This window comes from Geotrypetes seraphini, chromosome 10 (assembly GCF_902459505.1).
Source record: "Geotrypetes seraphini chromosome 10, aGeoSer1.1, whole genome shotgun sequence".
Taxonomy (NCBI): Eukaryota; Metazoa; Chordata; class Amphibia; order Gymnophiona; family Dermophiidae; genus Geotrypetes; species Geotrypetes seraphini.
In genome coordinates this window covers 73134176-73151650 of record NC_047093.1, presented here as the reverse complement: position 1 = coordinate 73151650, position 17475 = coordinate 73134176, and the positions used below count along the sequence as shown (strand labels likewise).

At 45.2% G+C, this 17475-nt stretch overlaps 1 protein-coding gene across 13 annotated transcripts in view; it reads left to right on the top strand.

The window, feature by feature from the left end:
- The window catches only part of GAPVD1 (GTPase activating protein and VPS9 domains 1), a 189433-nt gene that overhangs the window by 161209 nt on the left and 10749 nt on the right, over window positions 1–17475 (top strand). For all 13 annotated transcript variants that reach the window (XM_033960247.1, XM_033960259.1, XM_033960249.1 and 10 more), the window contains 4 exons: window positions 7784–7913; window positions 8220–8329; window positions 9814–9973; window positions 14313–14500. In XM_033960247.1, the coding sequence (XP_033816138.1) occupies window positions 7784–7913; window positions 8220–8329; window positions 9814–9973; window positions 14313–14500 (588 nt within the window). The remainder of the gene's footprint in view (window positions 1–7783; window positions 7914–8219; window positions 8330–9813; window positions 9974–14312; window positions 14501–17475) is intronic.

The window sequence follows — 17475 nt, the reverse complement described above, 5'->3', positions numbered from 1 at the left end:
CCTCATCAATGCACATTAATCAGAGTTAAGTGCATAGTTTGCAAACAGGCTCCACTGAGAAAAATGGGGCTTGCATTTTTTAATGTGCATAAATTATAATGATGCACATAGATTAGGGCTTAAATTTGTATTTGATGGAATGGTTCAATTAACTCTCCAAGATCATAAGGAGCATCTGTGAAAGAAACAGTTTTGTTTATCTCGGAGCTAGTGGTAACATTGGAGAAGACCGTGAAGGGGATTTAACTCCTGCATAAGCAGCTGTCACAACAACCTATGTGTCTAATATCAAGTCCACTTGAATATGTAAAAATTTTAGTAAAGTTGAAGGTGACAACTTTTTTTATTGGACTAACTGAATATATCTATAATTACTGATTCTTCCTTTAGTGGATCTGTTTCTTCACTATTCAAAAAGCTTGTCTCCTCTTCTAAGCCAGGTCCTTATGAGCTATAGCTATAACTACCCCATACATGGATCTACTAGCCTGTCAACTCTCAAGCATCTCACTCAAAGGAACCCTAACCTGCATGCTCTGCTACATAACACCAGGTAACTGGAACACAGCTAAACCAAAATTTGAAGAGTTTATATACCGAAACTCATTATCAACAAATTACAACTTAATCCTAGGAGACTTAAACCTCCACCTCGAAAACCAAACCTCCAGACAAGTAGAAATCTTACTATCATACCTCAAAGCCTTAATATACAAGATATTAGATCCTCAAGCCACACATGAAAAAGGTCACCAACTCGACATTGCAGCCTACATGTCCCAACAGCCCATACAACAGAGATTCACACATCAAATGGTGTCAGATCTGGTCAGATCACTATGCTTACTCCTTCAATATCAACTGGACCAAAAACCAAAGCATACCAATCACACAAAAAAAACAACCTACAACTCAAGTAAATACATCAACCCCACCATATTCTGGACTAAAACAGATGCCATAATCCAGGACTATAACCCCAAAGACTTCATCTCACAATGGAGCCATCTAAGTACAACAACCCTAGATGAGCTATCCCCAGAACAAACAAAACCCAGAATCTATAGAAAATCAGACAAATGGTTTGACAACGAACTACTCATACTCAAAAGACAATGCAGACAACTAGAAAGAAAATGGAGAAAAAGCAGTCAAGATTATACAAAGACAGCATGTAGAAAACTGAACCAAAAATACAAACAAAAGCTGAAAGAAAAAGAAAGACATACTATACAAAGCAAATAGGAGAAGAATCCCAAAACACAAAAAAGCTATTCCAACTACTAAAAGAACTCACAGACACCAAATCCTACCTGACCAGTAACGACTCCCCCCCCCCCCCCGCCCTCAATCACCCTCTTAGCTGCATTCTTCAAAAACAAAATAGCAACTATCAGGTCCGCCTTCAATGGAACACCTACGCACCTAGTAGAGATCCCAACACCCCCCACAGAGAAAGAATCAGTCACAGCAGACAGAACCTGGTCCCACTTCCCACCTAAATAATGGTCAGACCTAAACAAACTATAATAAATACAGCCGGCAGCCTGTGACCTCAACCACTGTCCTCCATACCTATTGAAATCCTCCAGTACATTATTTCGCACCCTCCTTCTGCAATGGATACAAACTCTACTCACACAGACGGCCTTTTCCCATAAGACCTCAGTGAAATCATCATCACTCTAATCCTAAAAGACCCCAAAGGGCCAACAGATCAACCCTCTCAACTACAGACCCATAGCCTCAATACCACTCTATGTCAAGCTAATGGAAGGCCTCGTAGCTAGAGTCCTAACCTTATACCTAGAAAACCACAACATACTTCACCCCACTCAATCTGGCTTCAGAACCAACTACAGCACTGAAACCCTACTAGGATCACTCATGGACACTGCTAGACAACACCTCAGCACAGGCAAAAAAAAAAAAGCTGATTATTCAACTAGATTTCTCCGCAGCTTTTGACCTGGTAGACCATGACATCCTTCTACAAATACTAGACTCAATAGGAATCACTGGCAAGGTACTTTCATGGTTCAAAGGATTTCTACAATCCAGGACATACAGAGTTAAAACCAACAGAGAAAAATCAGAACCATGGTCCAATATCTTCGGTGTACCCCAAGGATCACCACTATCTCCCACACTTTTCAACCTATACATTGCTTCCCTCAGCTCCTACCTAGATAAACTAGGATTAACCTCCTACAGCTATGCAGACGACATCACCATTCTCCTCTCTTTCGACCAACATGGCCCTCCATGGCAGACACAATACACAAAATACTTACAACAGTAGCAATATGGATGAAAGAACACAAACTAAAACTAAATCCTGACAAAACAAACTTCATCCTCCTCGAAAATAGTAAAACCCCAACCATAACAAACATAACAATAAACTCAATCTCGTACCACATTCAACCCACTTTAAAACTTCTGGGAGTGCTGATGGACAGAGGATGTACCATGCAGCCACAAATCAACAAAACAATTAAAAAAAAAAAAAATCATTCGCAGTCATGAGAAGCCTAAGGCAAGTTCGAAAATTCTTCGACAGAAAACAGTTCCAAATTGTGGTGCAATCCCTAGTCCTAGGTCTAATAGACTATTGCAACATACTATATCTCCCTTGCTCAGCAACCATGATAAAACAACTACAAACAGTACAAAACGCAGCCCTAAGACTTATCTACTCGCTGTAGAAATATGATCACATCACAGAGGCATACCACGACTCACACTGGCTCCCAATACAAGCGAGAGTACTCTTCAAATTCTACTGCCTATTTTTTAAAGCCATAAATGGAGACAGCCCAGCCTACTGGAACAACCGACTAATTCAATCCACCTCAACCAGACACAGGAGAACCCACACCATTCACGCACCCTCCAACCAAAAATATCAAATGAAAAAAACTGTACGACAACTTCCTAGCCACTCGAGCAGCAAAACTGGACCACCAACTCTCCAAGTTACTGATCTCGACCACAGACTACAAAACCTTCAAAAAAGAAACAAAAACCCTACTATTCAAAAAAAATACATAAAACCAAACTAGCACAGCTAGATCTATCTTGAGTATCACCTGCAATACTCTCCAATCCTTAGCAACTTTGAAAATGTCCAGACTACTCTTTATGTACCTCTAAATGTCCTGACAATTCATATGTAATCTGCCTTGAACCGCAAGGTAATGTCAGAATAGAAATCACTAATGTAATGCAATGTAATTGCCTTTGTTTAAATGTACATTTTGCTAGACCAGTCCAGACAAGTGAATTGTGCTCTCCAACCAACAAATGGAAGCAGAGGATACTGACTCTGGAATGTCCTTACCAGTTTAAGGAGTGGTGCAGCATTGGAGCTCATCAGTATTCTCTGCTTCTACTAGATGATTGCAGTTTGGAATGATGCAGCAAAATTTTGGTCATATGGCCTGTCTTCCAGATGTGCAGACTAAAGTTGCGTTTCAGTGTTTTAGCTTAGGCTCTTAGAACTTGGTCTGTGGACTCTTACTCTAATTGAGCCTTTTAATTACAAAGTTTATTTAACAAAAAAAAAACAAAAACAAAGGAGGTGGAGTGAGAAAAGTAAATAGTTGGTCAGCATGGTCCAATTGCAGCAGTGGTTCAACCTGGGGGAATACAAGGGAAATCCCCAAGAGTTGCTGTGAGTCCTTGGAGAAGATCCTGGTGTAAGGGTAAGTGCTGGAAAATGCAGAAGGGAGTGAGCTTTTGTGTATTTTTCTTGCCCTGATGATTATGGGGCAGTGGCTAAGGTAGCTGCAAATGCTTCTGTTTTTAGGCCACAGGATAGGCTGGTATGGGGAAGCATATATGATACCTCCATTTCCTTCAGATGTTCCATTGATGGGAATAGTGACCATTTTGGTACATTAGCCCAGTGTGGTTTCAGAAAGGAAGTGCCATGTCTGAAGAGGGGGACACTCTTGATAGCGTGGAGTACAGGGTTCTGTGGGACTCAAACTCCCTCCAGAGCCAGCAGTTGGTGAGAGTTAGCACAGACTGCTCTTTGTGCCTCTTGCTTCCATTATATCCCTTGTAACAAGATTTTGCAATGATACACTTGAGCATGTAGGCCAGGAGGGAAGGTTTGGGGGTTGAATGCCATGGACATAGTCCTGTGGAGGCACTGCATCCTAGGTATCCCTGAATATTTAAGTCTAATGGAGGATACTTGGGGGTCCACCCCTGCCTTTTCTGTTACTAAAGGGGACTCTGAGGAGGAGCATCATTTTTGCCTGAGGGTCATTGACTTACCATGAGAGGATCTGAGCTGCCCCTCTTAAGCTGGGGAATACCTTGGCTGTGAAGGCAACAGACATAGGCTCTTTTGGACATGCTTGTAAAGAAGAAAGCCCCGAAACTTAGAGGCAATGATGATCGTGCCTCTGCAGGTTAGGGTGAAAACTGCCTCCCGCTTATGCAGCTTTGGGAAGGGACTAGAAAAGCCCAAACTAGTCAAGCTTGTATAGAGATCCAAGGATGATGGTAGGGATGAGTATGTTGTATGGCTTGTTCTGAGTCTGCTGCAGGATCTTTGTCAGGTAGTGGTGATTGGGGCTCCATAACTGGTCAGCTGTTTTAGTCTCCAAGGGTTGTTTGATTAGATTATCTCAGGGGCCATCTCCAAGATCTCTTGTAGCTAGACTATAACGTGACTAAGGTGAGGCCACTTTATCTCTTCAAGGAACTTGCTGCTTGGGAGAAGGAATTGTGGCTATTCTGTGCTGCAGGATTGGGGGCATTCTGAGCCATGTCACTATAATAACCGCCTCCTCCTCCTCCTTTATCGAATTCATTAGAAAAGAATGAACCCTTTTGGGGTCTTTAAGTCTCTCCTTCCCTGAATGCAGGGGTTCTCTGGGTCACAGTGGACCCATCCTGAGTTGTGGCGATAGTGGGCCATCTCAGTCTGTTTATCTCTGAGGTGTCCCATGTTAGACCTATTGGATTGAGGTGAGTTCTGTTTGCTTTGTCTAAGAGGGAGGCAGACTTAGTTTTGATGCTTTTTGCTATCTCTGGAGTTAAGATCTAGAGGAAGATAGGGTGAATACTCCTATAGGGATTATTTCTCATGTCCTATGGAGCTACAAGGTCAGAGTTGTTCCTTGAGATCTTTGAAAGGAAACTAACTAGGGTGTCATGATTGTCCTGATTATTTAAGGATGCACTACCGCTCAGTGTCCTGGTAGCCCTTGCAGTCAGTGATAGTGTGACTTTGGATAGGGACATTCTCTTCCTTCTCGACTTGTCTGGGGATATCCTTTCATGTTCCCTGCAGGAAGAATCCATGGAAGGTTTCCCCACCTATGTGTGATCAGCAAACAGTTTAGGATGCTTTGATTTGGCTGTAACTCATGTCATGGTGGGGATGGCAACTTACCTGCCAGGAAACAAGGTCCATCCTTCCTTGTGCATCAGGCTGCCTGGGTCCAATTTAGAGATAGTTTTTCCTAGGTGGTTTTTCCCGGGGTGGGGGTGGGGAGACGGCTGTGTACTTTGAAAGCCTTGACTGGAGAGTGGTAAGAGGAATCTGTTGCTATCCTGTCCTTACAGAAGTTGGTGGAGCTAGCCTGATGTAAGGTAGGATGCACATGCTCACACCATCATCCTTTTATGCTTGCTCGGTGTCTACCCTTGAATTGTTGGGGATGAGTGCTCGGTGCTTGCTCTATGGGGGTGGGGGTGCTTGCTCGGTGACTACCCTAGAATTGCTTCTTGGGGGTTAGTTCTCACAGATCATCTTTCCAATTGCCTCAGCCCTCTAGATGGGCCTCTCAATTGTAGCATTATGTCATTTGACCATCCATTGGCAGCAGTCAAGAAGATGTTTCTTATTGGCAAGTCCTTCAAGTTTCAAGTTTAATAAAGTTTTGATTAATCGCTTAATCGTAATTCTAAGCGATGTACACAGTACTAAAATTACAAAATTTAGGGAACAATGCAACGCATAACAAGCTAAGTCTTGGAGGACTATTGACAAACTTTACAAACTTATAAAACACTAGGGAAGGAAGGAAAAAAGAACTACATGTTATTTGAAAGTAAGCAAGACATTCAAGGAGAATACATGAAGGTATGGGAAGTCAAAATGCTACAATAAGTCCTTACCTATTTCCAGTCTGGCTCTTGGGGGGGGGGGGGAGCAGAGACAGTGATAGTCTCATGTTAATTTCAGATCCTTCAAAGGCTTGCAGACCTGAGCTGTGTGGCTGACCTTGGAGGGTCTTCTCTCTCTGGGGACAGGAATGGCTTTCTGGGTATGGTCCATTGTGCTACTTTAGTGGCTTTATGTTGGTAAGCAGAAGGTTCCTTGGATTACAGCTAGAATGCCCAGGATTTGATTACTCTTAGTGAGTGCCAAAGCAGAATTTGTTCAGTAGCCTTCCTCTGTCATAATGTCTTTACTTCAGGAGGCTGAGAGCTTGGGTGTTCTGAGGGTAGCATTGGGACTCCCAGTCCTCCTTTCTTGGTGAAGTCTTGGAGTTCAAAGGCTGCTCCTGTCTATGGTACCATGAGTTCACTGCCATACGTATTCCACTAATGCAGCTGTGAATGGAGTCACTCTGTATCCTTCATTCCCCTTGCCTGCTGTGGTACTGAATCTGGCATGAGCTGGTTGTCATATACTTGCTTAGTCAGGCTGTGGAAGAAAATTCCTTTGAGCTGTCTCTAGCTCTGCTCCATTTCATCAAGAGGGTTCCTTGGTTTGGATTAGCCCTTAGTAGGAATAGGTTGATGTGCAGTAATTAGTCAAGAATCACACTTCTAGAACTATGCTAGGTGGCATAGTTCTTGAAGTGCATCTGGCATTTGTTCAGAGCCTGGTTTAGATCAACAAATCTAGATGCTTGTTCTGCTCTCCCGCTCCCCTGGTCCCTCAAAAGGCATCATGCCTGCTTTGGCCTCTTTCAAAGTTTGAGAGTGTTCATGAGGGTTTTGCTTTCTACAGGGGCTTAGTAGCATTTCCTGTGGTAATACCTGAACAGGACTTTGGTCCTGATTTCTTCAGTAGAACCATTCTTTGTCTCTGCAGCAGGAGGCACTAGAGGAGTTCCTGTGAAGTCAGTTTTCTGGTGGTGGTGGGGTATCTGTTCCATTAGATGCTTCTCAGGTTTTCAGGCCCTTCATGGAATAGTTCTTCTGTGAATTTAGTATCTCTGAGACCATTACAAATATTTTTACTTAAGGGTGTTTTCATCATTTCAGATTTTGCTTGTATTGAGCAAGATGGTCTTTGTAAGATTCCTCAATGCTTTAGGCTTTCATAGGGTCTTTCTTAGCTTAGTAAAAGAAATGCCTTTTTTCCTGTTTCAGTTATCCATTTTGCTGAGAGAACTGTAATGAGGTCTCTAATCTGCAATTTCCAGCTGAAAAAAGGAAACTTGTGGGTGGGAATGCAGGTGATACCCAGAATGGAGTCCAAGATGTTTATTCTGTTGCCTACTTCAGGGCATCATGTGTCCATGATGCTGTTCTCCATGGTGATCTTTAAAGTCATTGTTTTCTGTTTCCATGTTCTTAGTGGGGAGCACAACCCACTTGTCTCAATTGGTCTAATAGAAATCAAGGAAAGAAAATTAACAGATAAAACAAATTTCTCCATGGGTGTGTTGCTGCTGCTGCAGTCACTTGAGTTTCAGAAATCCTGACCTATCCTTTTAAATAGTGCTGGAAGATAGCAGAGACCATAAGAATGCAGGCCCTTGGCACTAGTGCTACTAAAGGTACTTATTTTTCTGATTTAATGTAGATGGTGTTGGGGATGGAGAAAGTATTCATGACTCTCCACGAGATGAAGTCCTGCAGAATCTCACCGCTGATGATCTTCCGGACTCTGCAAGCCAGGTTGCTCAGCCCCAAGACTCTGCATTCTCATATAGGTATATCTGCTGCTGAGATATCACTATACTTTTACATGTATTGTAGGAAAACAGGATATTCTGCCTGAGCTGTTAAAACATTTTGGATTATTGTTTGTGGAAAGACAGCGGAACAAAGTTCTCCAAATATGAAAATTAGTAAATTTATTAACAGTACATAGTGGCAATTTGTCTTACACCTCAGATAAATGAATACATTAAGTTTAAACCAGTCATTCTTCAAAAGAATTTCTCGAATGTCTGCATCTAAAACTACAGAAGACAGCGTGCATAAATCTGTAAATTATGTATATTTTTTTGTTTTAGAGATGCCAAGAAAAAGCTGCGGATGGCGCTCTGTTCAGCAGATTCTGTTGCTTTCCCAGTGCTCTCCCACTCGACGAGAAATGGGCTGCCCGATCATACAGACCCTGAAGGTAAAGAACCTGCTGTCCACTTATGTCTGATGGAGCTGACATTTTTAAAATAAAAAAATCTTAAACTATGTACCTTAAAAATTAAAAGCAGGCATTGTCTCATTGAGTTTCCCAAGAAAGTCAAAACTACAAATCTATGCATTCAATAAAGTACTTACCTGTTTCTATCTATACACCACAGGGATCAGTTCTAAAGAAATTGTGCTCACGGTTAATTTTTTTTTTGTTTTTGTTTTTGCAGACTTTATAGCTAAAGATTAAATATTAGAAATATTTGATGGTATTGGTAGGAAGTCTCTGAAATTAGCATGTTTCTGAATAGTTGGAATATAGTACACTTAGGTAACATTTCTGATAACTCTGGTCCTGAAGAAAATTGGATCTTTTGTGAGTTGTGATGACCTATTAGCCCAACTTAAGAATCGAGTCTCCTCTTCAAGAATGACATCTGGTCTAAAGATGTAGAACACAGCATGTCATAGTAAAGCTGATTCATATCTCATTGAAAAGATGATTTAGAAAATGGATGCAGATCTGTGATATGAATGAAGTGCTGCTTTGACTGTACAGCCAATGAGCCAATAGAATAAATCTGCCATACAATAGAATCTCAGTTATCCCGGCCCCCTTGGGGATTGGTGGATACCGAAAAACTGTTTTTCTAGTTAATTGTGAGTGTTAGAAACCTTGTCTAACATACTTTTAATCCCCCACCACCACCACGAAGCACCAGTGCAGCAGTGGTCTTGAGCCACAAAGCCCTGAAATGGCAGAAGTAGGTGGCAGTCCTGAGCCGCAAACCCCCTCCCTCCCTATCTCTCTTCCTTACCCGAAGCACAGCAATCAGCAGGAGGCAGCCTCAAAACAGGCTGCTTGTGGCCAACCCTTGCGGGACCTTTTCTCTGATGCATCGGAAGTGATGCGTCAGAGAAAAGCCCTGCTGGGGCTGGCCGTGAGCAGCCTGTGCCTCCTGCTGACCGCTGCGCTTTGGGTAAGGAAGAGAGGGAGTGAGTGAGGGAGATCGTGGCTCAGGACAGCTGCCTGCTTCTTGCCACTTCAAGACTTGAGGGAGGAGGGCTTTGCGGCTCAGGACCGCTGGTGTTTTAGGGTGGCAGGGAAGGGGGTTCATAGCTGCCTTGGGGTTTGAGAAAGGGAGGATTTGTGGCTCAGGATGCTGTTGCTGGTGCTTCTAGGGATCATTTTGGGACTTTTTTCCACTGGCGATTTTGGTTTTTGCCGGTTATGTGAGTCCCGGTTAACTGAGACTCTACTGTATTTTCTTGCCAAAATGGCATCTTTGTATCTATAAATTCAGATGCATTAATGGATTCAGTACAGAAAATCCTGTGCTTTTTCCACCTTCATTTAACTGGTCTTTGTTCCCTTCATTCATAGATCCACTTTTTTTTTTTGCCTGCATTTTCACACTTCCAGAAAAAAATGTTTCCTTGTTCTGATTTATTTGCCATTGTGCTTCTCTTTAGACAATGAAATTGTGTGCTTCCTAAAAATCCAGCTGGCAGAAGCCATTAATCTACAGGATAAGAATTTGATGGCACAGATCCAGGAGACCATGCGCTGTGTGGGACGTTTTGATAACAGGACTTGTTGCAAGCTCCTGGCTTCTATTGCGGAGGATTACCGGTACCATCTTTTTGTGGGTTCATAGTCAAAAGCGCACCGACAACTCAAAGCAGACAACTGAGCGCAAGGCGGAAGCGCACTGAAGAAAAACAGTATCTTTAAGGGGCTCTGACGGGGGGTGTGGTGGGGTACCCCCCTCCACTTTACTTAATAGAGATCGCGCTGGCGTTGTGGGGGGTTTGGGGGTTGTAACCCCCCGTCATTTACTGGAAACTTAACTTTGTCCCTTTTTTTAGGGGAAAAGTGAAGTTTTCAGTATAATGTGGGGGGGTTACAACCCCCAAACCCCCCACAACGCTGGCGCGATCTCTGTTCACACCCCCCATTGGAGCCCTTTAAAATACTGTTTTTCTTTGGCGCGCTTCCGCCTTGCGCTCAGTTGTCTGCACTGGGTTGTTGGCGCGCCTTTGTCTGCGCGCGCTTTTGACCTGTCACCTTTTTGTGTCTTGTTTTGAGGTTTGCCATTCTCTTTTCAGCCTTGCAGCTTGCTATGCTACATTTCCTTTAAACCTTTCTAAAATCTTACATTGACATTACTAATTTTAGTGGAGTTTGTTTGAAAAATACTTTTATAGGGGTTTGGTTTAGTGTAGAGAATGACACAGTGATTGTTAGATGCGGGTAACTCGCAGGAACAGGGGGAAAAAAGACTGGTTGCTGCGGGTACGGGGACAAGGCCATTCAGTAAAGTATCTGCCGTGAGTTGTCTCCTGCTCCCTTCCCACCCCTCCTGGTCGGCAGCCCTCCTTGGCGCGATCGTGTGTCCAGCAGCCTCCTACCTTCCTCTCGCAGGTCCACAGTCCTCAACCCTCGCACCCTCCCAATGGCCAGCGGCAAAAAAAAACAACCTGTGACTCTCCTGGCTGGGTCAGCCCCATCTCACTTCCCAGGGCAGGTCTACCAGCCTGTTAGACGCTTCCTGCACGCAGGGCTGCTCCAAATGGAAACTTCTTGTCGCCTAGTCCCTCCTGCCGATGTAACTTTTTTTTTTTTTTTTGCCTCCAGCCATCGGGAGGGTATGAGGGTGAGGAGCTGTTGGACCCAAGAGAGGGAGGAGGGGCTGCTGGACTCACAAAGGGGGGACTGTTGCTGCACTCTTGAAGGGGGAGGGAGTTGCTTGGGCTGCTGAACATGGACTAGTTGGAGCTGAAGGAAAGGGAGACAATTGCTGGATCTGGTCTGGGGATTGGGGGGAAGGGAAACAGGTGCTGGGCCTATGTGGTGGGTGAAGAGGAGCTGGAGGGAAGGGAGAGGTGACAGACCCACACTTGGGCGCTGAAGGGATAGGATAGAGATGGACCCATGGGAAGGGGGCTAGAGGAAAGGGGGAGGTGATGCAGGTCTTGCAGGGAGGAAGAGAGAGAAGGAAAGGGAAATAGAAAAGTTGAACCAAGGTGATGAAGGAAGAGTGAGTGGAATATTGAACATAGCAGAGGGAGGAAAGAGAGAGTGTGAGACACACATTGGTGTAAGGGAGTAAGAGAGGAGAGAAGCTGGACACAGGGAGATATACAAGAAGAGGGAAGATGGTGGACATAAATGGAAGCATAAGAACAGGGACAAAAGGGGAATGCTGCATCTGTATAGGGTGGTATATGGACACAGAGGGGTAATGCTAGACATGGGAGGTATATGCTAGACATGGGTGATACTAGACATGGGAGGGTATATGGACACAGACAGAAGATGGCTAGACATGGGGGAGCATAAGAACGCAGAAGGAAGATACTTGACAGGTGGAGCATAGGGATATAGAGGAGTGATACTGTACACAGGAGTAGGGGATCGTAGAATGGTGAGATGATGAAGGCAGGGAGATGGGAACAGGGGAAATACTAGAAAGGGAACTATAGGAGACGCTTGCTGAACATGGGAGAAAAACTATACTCGGAGATGGAAGATGAATGGTGAGCATGGAGAAAGAAGACTTCCAGTGCAATAGGTGAGACATTATAGACCAGTGGATCCCAACCCTGTCCTGGAGGACCACCAGCCAGTCAGGTTTTCAGGATATCCCTAATAAATATGCATGAGACAGATTTACATGTAATGTATGCAGATCTCTCTCATGCATATTCATTAGGGATTTCCTGAAAACCTGACTGGCTGGTGGTCCCCTGGACAGGGTTGGGAACCACTGTTATGGGGAAATAACCCTATTGACTAGAATAGGGTTATTTCCCCATACTCTCATGATCTGCAGAAGAAATCCACTCCGGATTTTTCGCTGTGCCTCTGTAGTATTTCACTGCAGTATTTCACTGCGCCCTCTGAAGTCTTTCCTTCTGCAAGCATGTCTGCAGCTGTGTGTGTTCTGCTCTCCCCATTTTATTGTTTTCAATTCGATGTAATGTTGTCCCCTTTTCGGGTATTTTAGCATTTGAAGCAATTTTGGAGCTCTGTCTGCTTGAGAATTCACAGACTTTGGTCTGTAGCTGAAAGGCCAATTCCTTTTTGGGTACCTGTTAGCCAGTCTGCATAGTTTTCCTTGGAGCTCAGGGCCGTCCCTGAAATAGTCTCACCTTCTGTTAAGCAAGGGTTGAGTGCAGACTGTCACAGAACAGAAATATTTGTTAAGTAATTCGGCCTTTTCTTTATCCTCTTTACCTTTGAGTTTCACAATGCCACTTTTCCACTTCTTCTCATCACTAATATATCTAAAAAATGTCTTGTTTTACCGTGTCAGCTATTTTTTCTTCCATTTGCATCTTTGCTTTTTTGACTTACATGACCAGCCTCTTTTAACTTTTCCAGATATTTTTGCCTGTCTTCCTCTTTCTGCGATCTTTTGTAGTTTATGAAAGCTAACCTCTTTTTCCTTACCTTCTTAGCTACTACTTTTGAGAACCAAAGCAACCTTCTTTTCCTCTTACTTTTACTTACTTGCCTCACAAAAAGTTTTGTGGCTCTTACAATCGCTCCTTTCAGTTTTGCCCACTGCATTTCCACTCCTTCAAGACGTTCCCATCCAGACAATAATTCCTTGGCATAAACCCCATCCGAACAAAGTTAGTTTTTTAAAAGTCTAGAACCTTTGCTTTTGAATGAGCCCTCTCTATACCCATCTTAATATTAAACCATACCATGCAGTCACTGGATGCCAGATCACCCACTGTAATATCAGAAACACTTTCCCCATTTGTAAGCACTAAGTCCAGTATGACCCCATCCCATGTGGGTTCCATTACCAACTGCTGGAACAGTTCTCTTTGTAGAGAATCCAGAATCTCCCTACTTCTAGAAGACCCTGCAATAGGGATGCCCCAATCAGCATCGGGCATGTTAAAATCACCAATTAGCAAGACTTCCCCTTTTTTTAGATATTTTCTGAATGTCTATTTTTTTAGATATATTCTGAATGTCTACTATTAAATCTCTATCTACTTCTTTTGTCTGTGAAGGAGGCCTGTATATCACACCAATGTAAATATATTCACCATTCCCTCTTTTCCAAATTGATCCATAGTGCCTTTTCCTTGCCCTGCAGATCCTGCAATTGGGTGGCTTTAATATGATCTTTAACATATAACACTACTCCCTCTCCTTTTCTTCCTACCCTGTCTTTCCTGAACAGATTATAGCCCGGTATAACTACATCCCAATCATGGTTCTCTGTGAACCATATTAGAGAATGAGACGGGAAAAAAATCTGTCCCTGTCACTGCCCTGTCCCCGGCCCACCATCCCCTTCACTGTCCCGTCACCGCCATTCCCTTCACCGTCTTTAACATATAACATTACTCCTCGTCCTTTTCTTCCTACCCTGTCGTTCCTGAACAGATTATAGCATGATTTAACTACATCCCAGTCATGGTTCTCTGTGAACCATGTCTCTGTGATTGCCACTATATCCAACTCCTCTTCTTCCATCACAGCTTCTAGATCCAGAATCTTGTTTCCCATACTTCGAGCATTAGTATATACTGCTTTCCAGACATTGCCCCCTTTTCCTATCCGTGTAGAGGTATTCAATGATTTACTTACCTGAGGGCTTATACTCACCTGGGAGCTTTGATTACCCTGCCCCATCACTTCTAGTTTAAAGCCCTCTTCAGTACATTAGCCAACCTGCTGGCAAAGACACTTCATCCCTTCTTTGATAGATGAACACCATCCTTGCTCAGAAGCCCTTCTTACCTAGTTTGAGTTATGGCTTAGGGCCTTGCTACTTAGGATGGTCAAGAATTTTGGGACACTTGAAGAAAATACATGGTGGAAAGAGGGAAGAGAGGACGGGGTTTGAGGGCAGGGCTTAAAATTGCTAATGCTGTATGTCAGTCACTCAGTGCATGACTTGAAAATCTAGCATGCTCTCTTATAACTTCTGTTTTAATTTTAGGAAAAGGGCGCCGTACATTGCTTATTTAACTAGGTGTCGTCAGGGGCTTCAGACCACACAAGCCCACCTGGAGAGAGTGCTGCAGAGGGTGCTACGGGACAAAGAAGTGGCCATCAGATATTTTACTACAGTATGCGTGAGGTTACTGCTGGAAAGTAAAGAAAAGAATATGCAAGAGTTCATCCAAGGTAATCTTATAAAGTTCTTAGTATTAATGTACAGAAGCACAGATACACATGTATCCCTGGGGTCTGTGCCAAAAGCATGACTGAGTGGTCCTTAGCTTCTAATGATAGCTGCAGTACCCTGGGAATATCAATCTGCCTGTTTCTTTCTCAACTCTTTAGACCGGTACAGCTGTCACTGATGGGTAATAGTTCATCATGACCAGCAGGTGGAGACTGAGACCAAACCTTTGGTATAGTACATAATAGCTGACCCTCCCTATATCATACAGTCTTCTCTCAGTCTCCAGCAGTTGTTGGTTGGTGAGCTTTACCATCTCCCCTTGTTAGGGCTGTTGGAATTTGTTTAGGGCTCCTGGTTCCTGTTCTGGTGCTGGACTGAGTTTGAGTTGGCCCTGTTTGGGAGTCTGTCCGACCTCGGGGGTGTCACATCCAGCGGGTCTTGTGCTGGGTCCTTCCTCCCCTTCCTCTACCTTCCCCCAAATTTTATGAGGCAGTGCCAGTCTGGAGAGTTTCTTCAATGATGAGTAATTGTTTTTTTGTTAACCGGCACTTTGTTTTACAGGCCAGGTCGCTTAGTGCGTAAAGAACACTTTCACTGGGAGAAAGTGCTCACTGTGCTCCAGACACGAAGCACTCATGGCTGGCCTGTGCAGGCTGGCACAAAGAGGAAACCTCGTTGGCATCGGGTGCCGACATCCAGGCTTCCCCTTCGCAAGTGCTTCGTGAACCAGCAGCTGACAGCAGAGAAGCCTGGGCTTCCCCCGCCGCCCACACAGGGATTTTCCCAGCCGCCAACGGTTAGGATAAAAAGGATTCCCTTACCACCGAAGCTGCTTGGGACTCCCTTATCACTGCTGTGGGCTTGCCTGCTTTAGCGGCTGGGACAGTTCAGGCTTCCCAGATGCTACAGGCCTTGGAGGGGTCGTTTTCGGTGGTAACCTCTCCATTTTTGGCGGGAAGTACCTCCATTTTGTCTGCAGCCTCAGGTGACCTTCCCCCTGTGTTGGAAAGACAGGGTCAGATTTTTAGTGGGTCCTCTGGTTTGGCAGTGAGTCCCATCAGGCTGCCAGGGGGTTTTCTCCTGATTTTCTTTTTGCCTTATGCAAGGCTTATTTTCAAGCGGACGTGGGTCCTGCTTACACCTCGGGGGGGGGGAGAGGGTTTCCTCCACGTGCACTCTGGTTTGGCCCCCCTCAGTGCTAGTTGTGTCCCCCCCCCCTCCTCCCTCATCCAAGCATCTGCGGGTGGCCTGGGACGATGATTTTATTTCTGAGGATCGGTTTTCCGTGGATGAGGACCTGGACCCTTGGGGAGACCTCCAGGATCTTCTCGGAGAGATGGATGCTGGTAGCATCGCCTCTGTGGTTCCATCTACCGGCGAGGATGCGTCCATGGTGCACATTTTTCAGCGGGACAAGCTCCCGGAGCTGATTCTGCAGGTCTCCTCAGTGTTGGGTTTTAAGATGGACCCTCTGCTTTGTGATCTTGGGCCGGCACTATCGGTTTTGTGCTCTTCCCTTTGGTCTGAACATGGCTCCGCAGACATTCACCAAGATCATGGTGGTCGTGGCGGTGGCCTTGTGCAAGGAGGGCATTCTGGTTCACCCCTATCTGGGCGATTGGTTGATCCACACAGTTGTTTCAGGAGAGCACCCGGGTTACGGCTCAGGCTGTGGAGTTCTGCAGTCACTGGGATGGGTTGTCAACCTGTCCAAGAGCTGGTTGGTCCCGTCTCGGCACCTGGCGTACCTTGGGGTTCTTTTCGATACCGGCTTGGGGAAGGTCTTCTTGCCAGAGGCCCAGGTGGCCAAATTGCAGTTGCAGATTCACCTTCTGATGGCTTCCTGATGTTCTCGGGCTCAGGGTTTTCTCCAGGTTCTGGGGTCGATGGCTGCTTCACTGGACATGGTTCGTTGGGCCCAAGCTCACATGCGCCCGCTTCAGCATGCTCTGCTTCAATGGTGGTCATCCCAAGTGCATGATCTGGACTCTCCTGTTCCTATTCGGGGGTTAGCTCATCGCAGTCTCCGCTGGTGGCTGCAGTCTTCCAATCTGGTGCAGGGGGTGAGTCTGGATCAGCCCCATTGGACAGTCCTTATCATGGACACCAGTCTCCTCGGTTGGGGAGCTCAGTGTCTCGGTCGCTCAGCTCAGGGCAGTTGGTCTCTGGAGGAGGCGACTTAGTTGATCAATGTTCTGGAGGTTAGGGCCATTCGACTGGCATTGCTAGCATTCCAGACCTTGTTGACGGGCCACTCTGTTCGAGTTTTTTCAGACAATGTCATGGCGATGGCCTATGTCAATCATCATGGGGGAACCAAGAGTCGTCTGGTGGCGCAGGAGGCGGCTCTGCTCATAGCCTGGGCAGAGACTAATCTTCTGGACATCTCGGCTTTGCACATTGCAGGAGTGGAGAATGTCCAGATGGACTTTCTCAGTTGTCAAGTGCTAGATTCCGGAGAGTGGTGTCTCGGTCCTGCGGCCTTTGAGTTGGTTGTGCAGCCTTGGGGTCATGGACCTGATGGCCACAAGTGTCGATGCCAAAGTGCCTCAATTCTTCAGTCGACACAGGGATGTTCAGACTGAGGGGCTGGATGCTCAGGTGCAACCGTGGCTGACGAGCCTTCTGTACGTGTTTCCCCTGTGGCCGATGGTGGGCAGAGTTCTTCTTCACATTACTCATCACCCCGGCCACGTGATCCTGGTGGCCCCAGATTGGTCCCGGTTCCCGTGGTACGCAGATCTAGTTCGTCATCTCATGGCAGATCCTCTTCCTCTGCCCCTCTTGCCCGACCTTCTGTCTCAAGGTCCCATTCCGATGTTTGATCCGGGTCCCTTTTGTCTTACGGCTTGGCTCTTGAGCAGGAACGCCTAGGTAAGAAAGGTTATTCAGATAGTGATCTCAACTCTCTTGGGGTCCAGGAGACTTTCTACTTCCAGAGCTTATGTCCATGTGTGGGGTATATTTGAGGAGT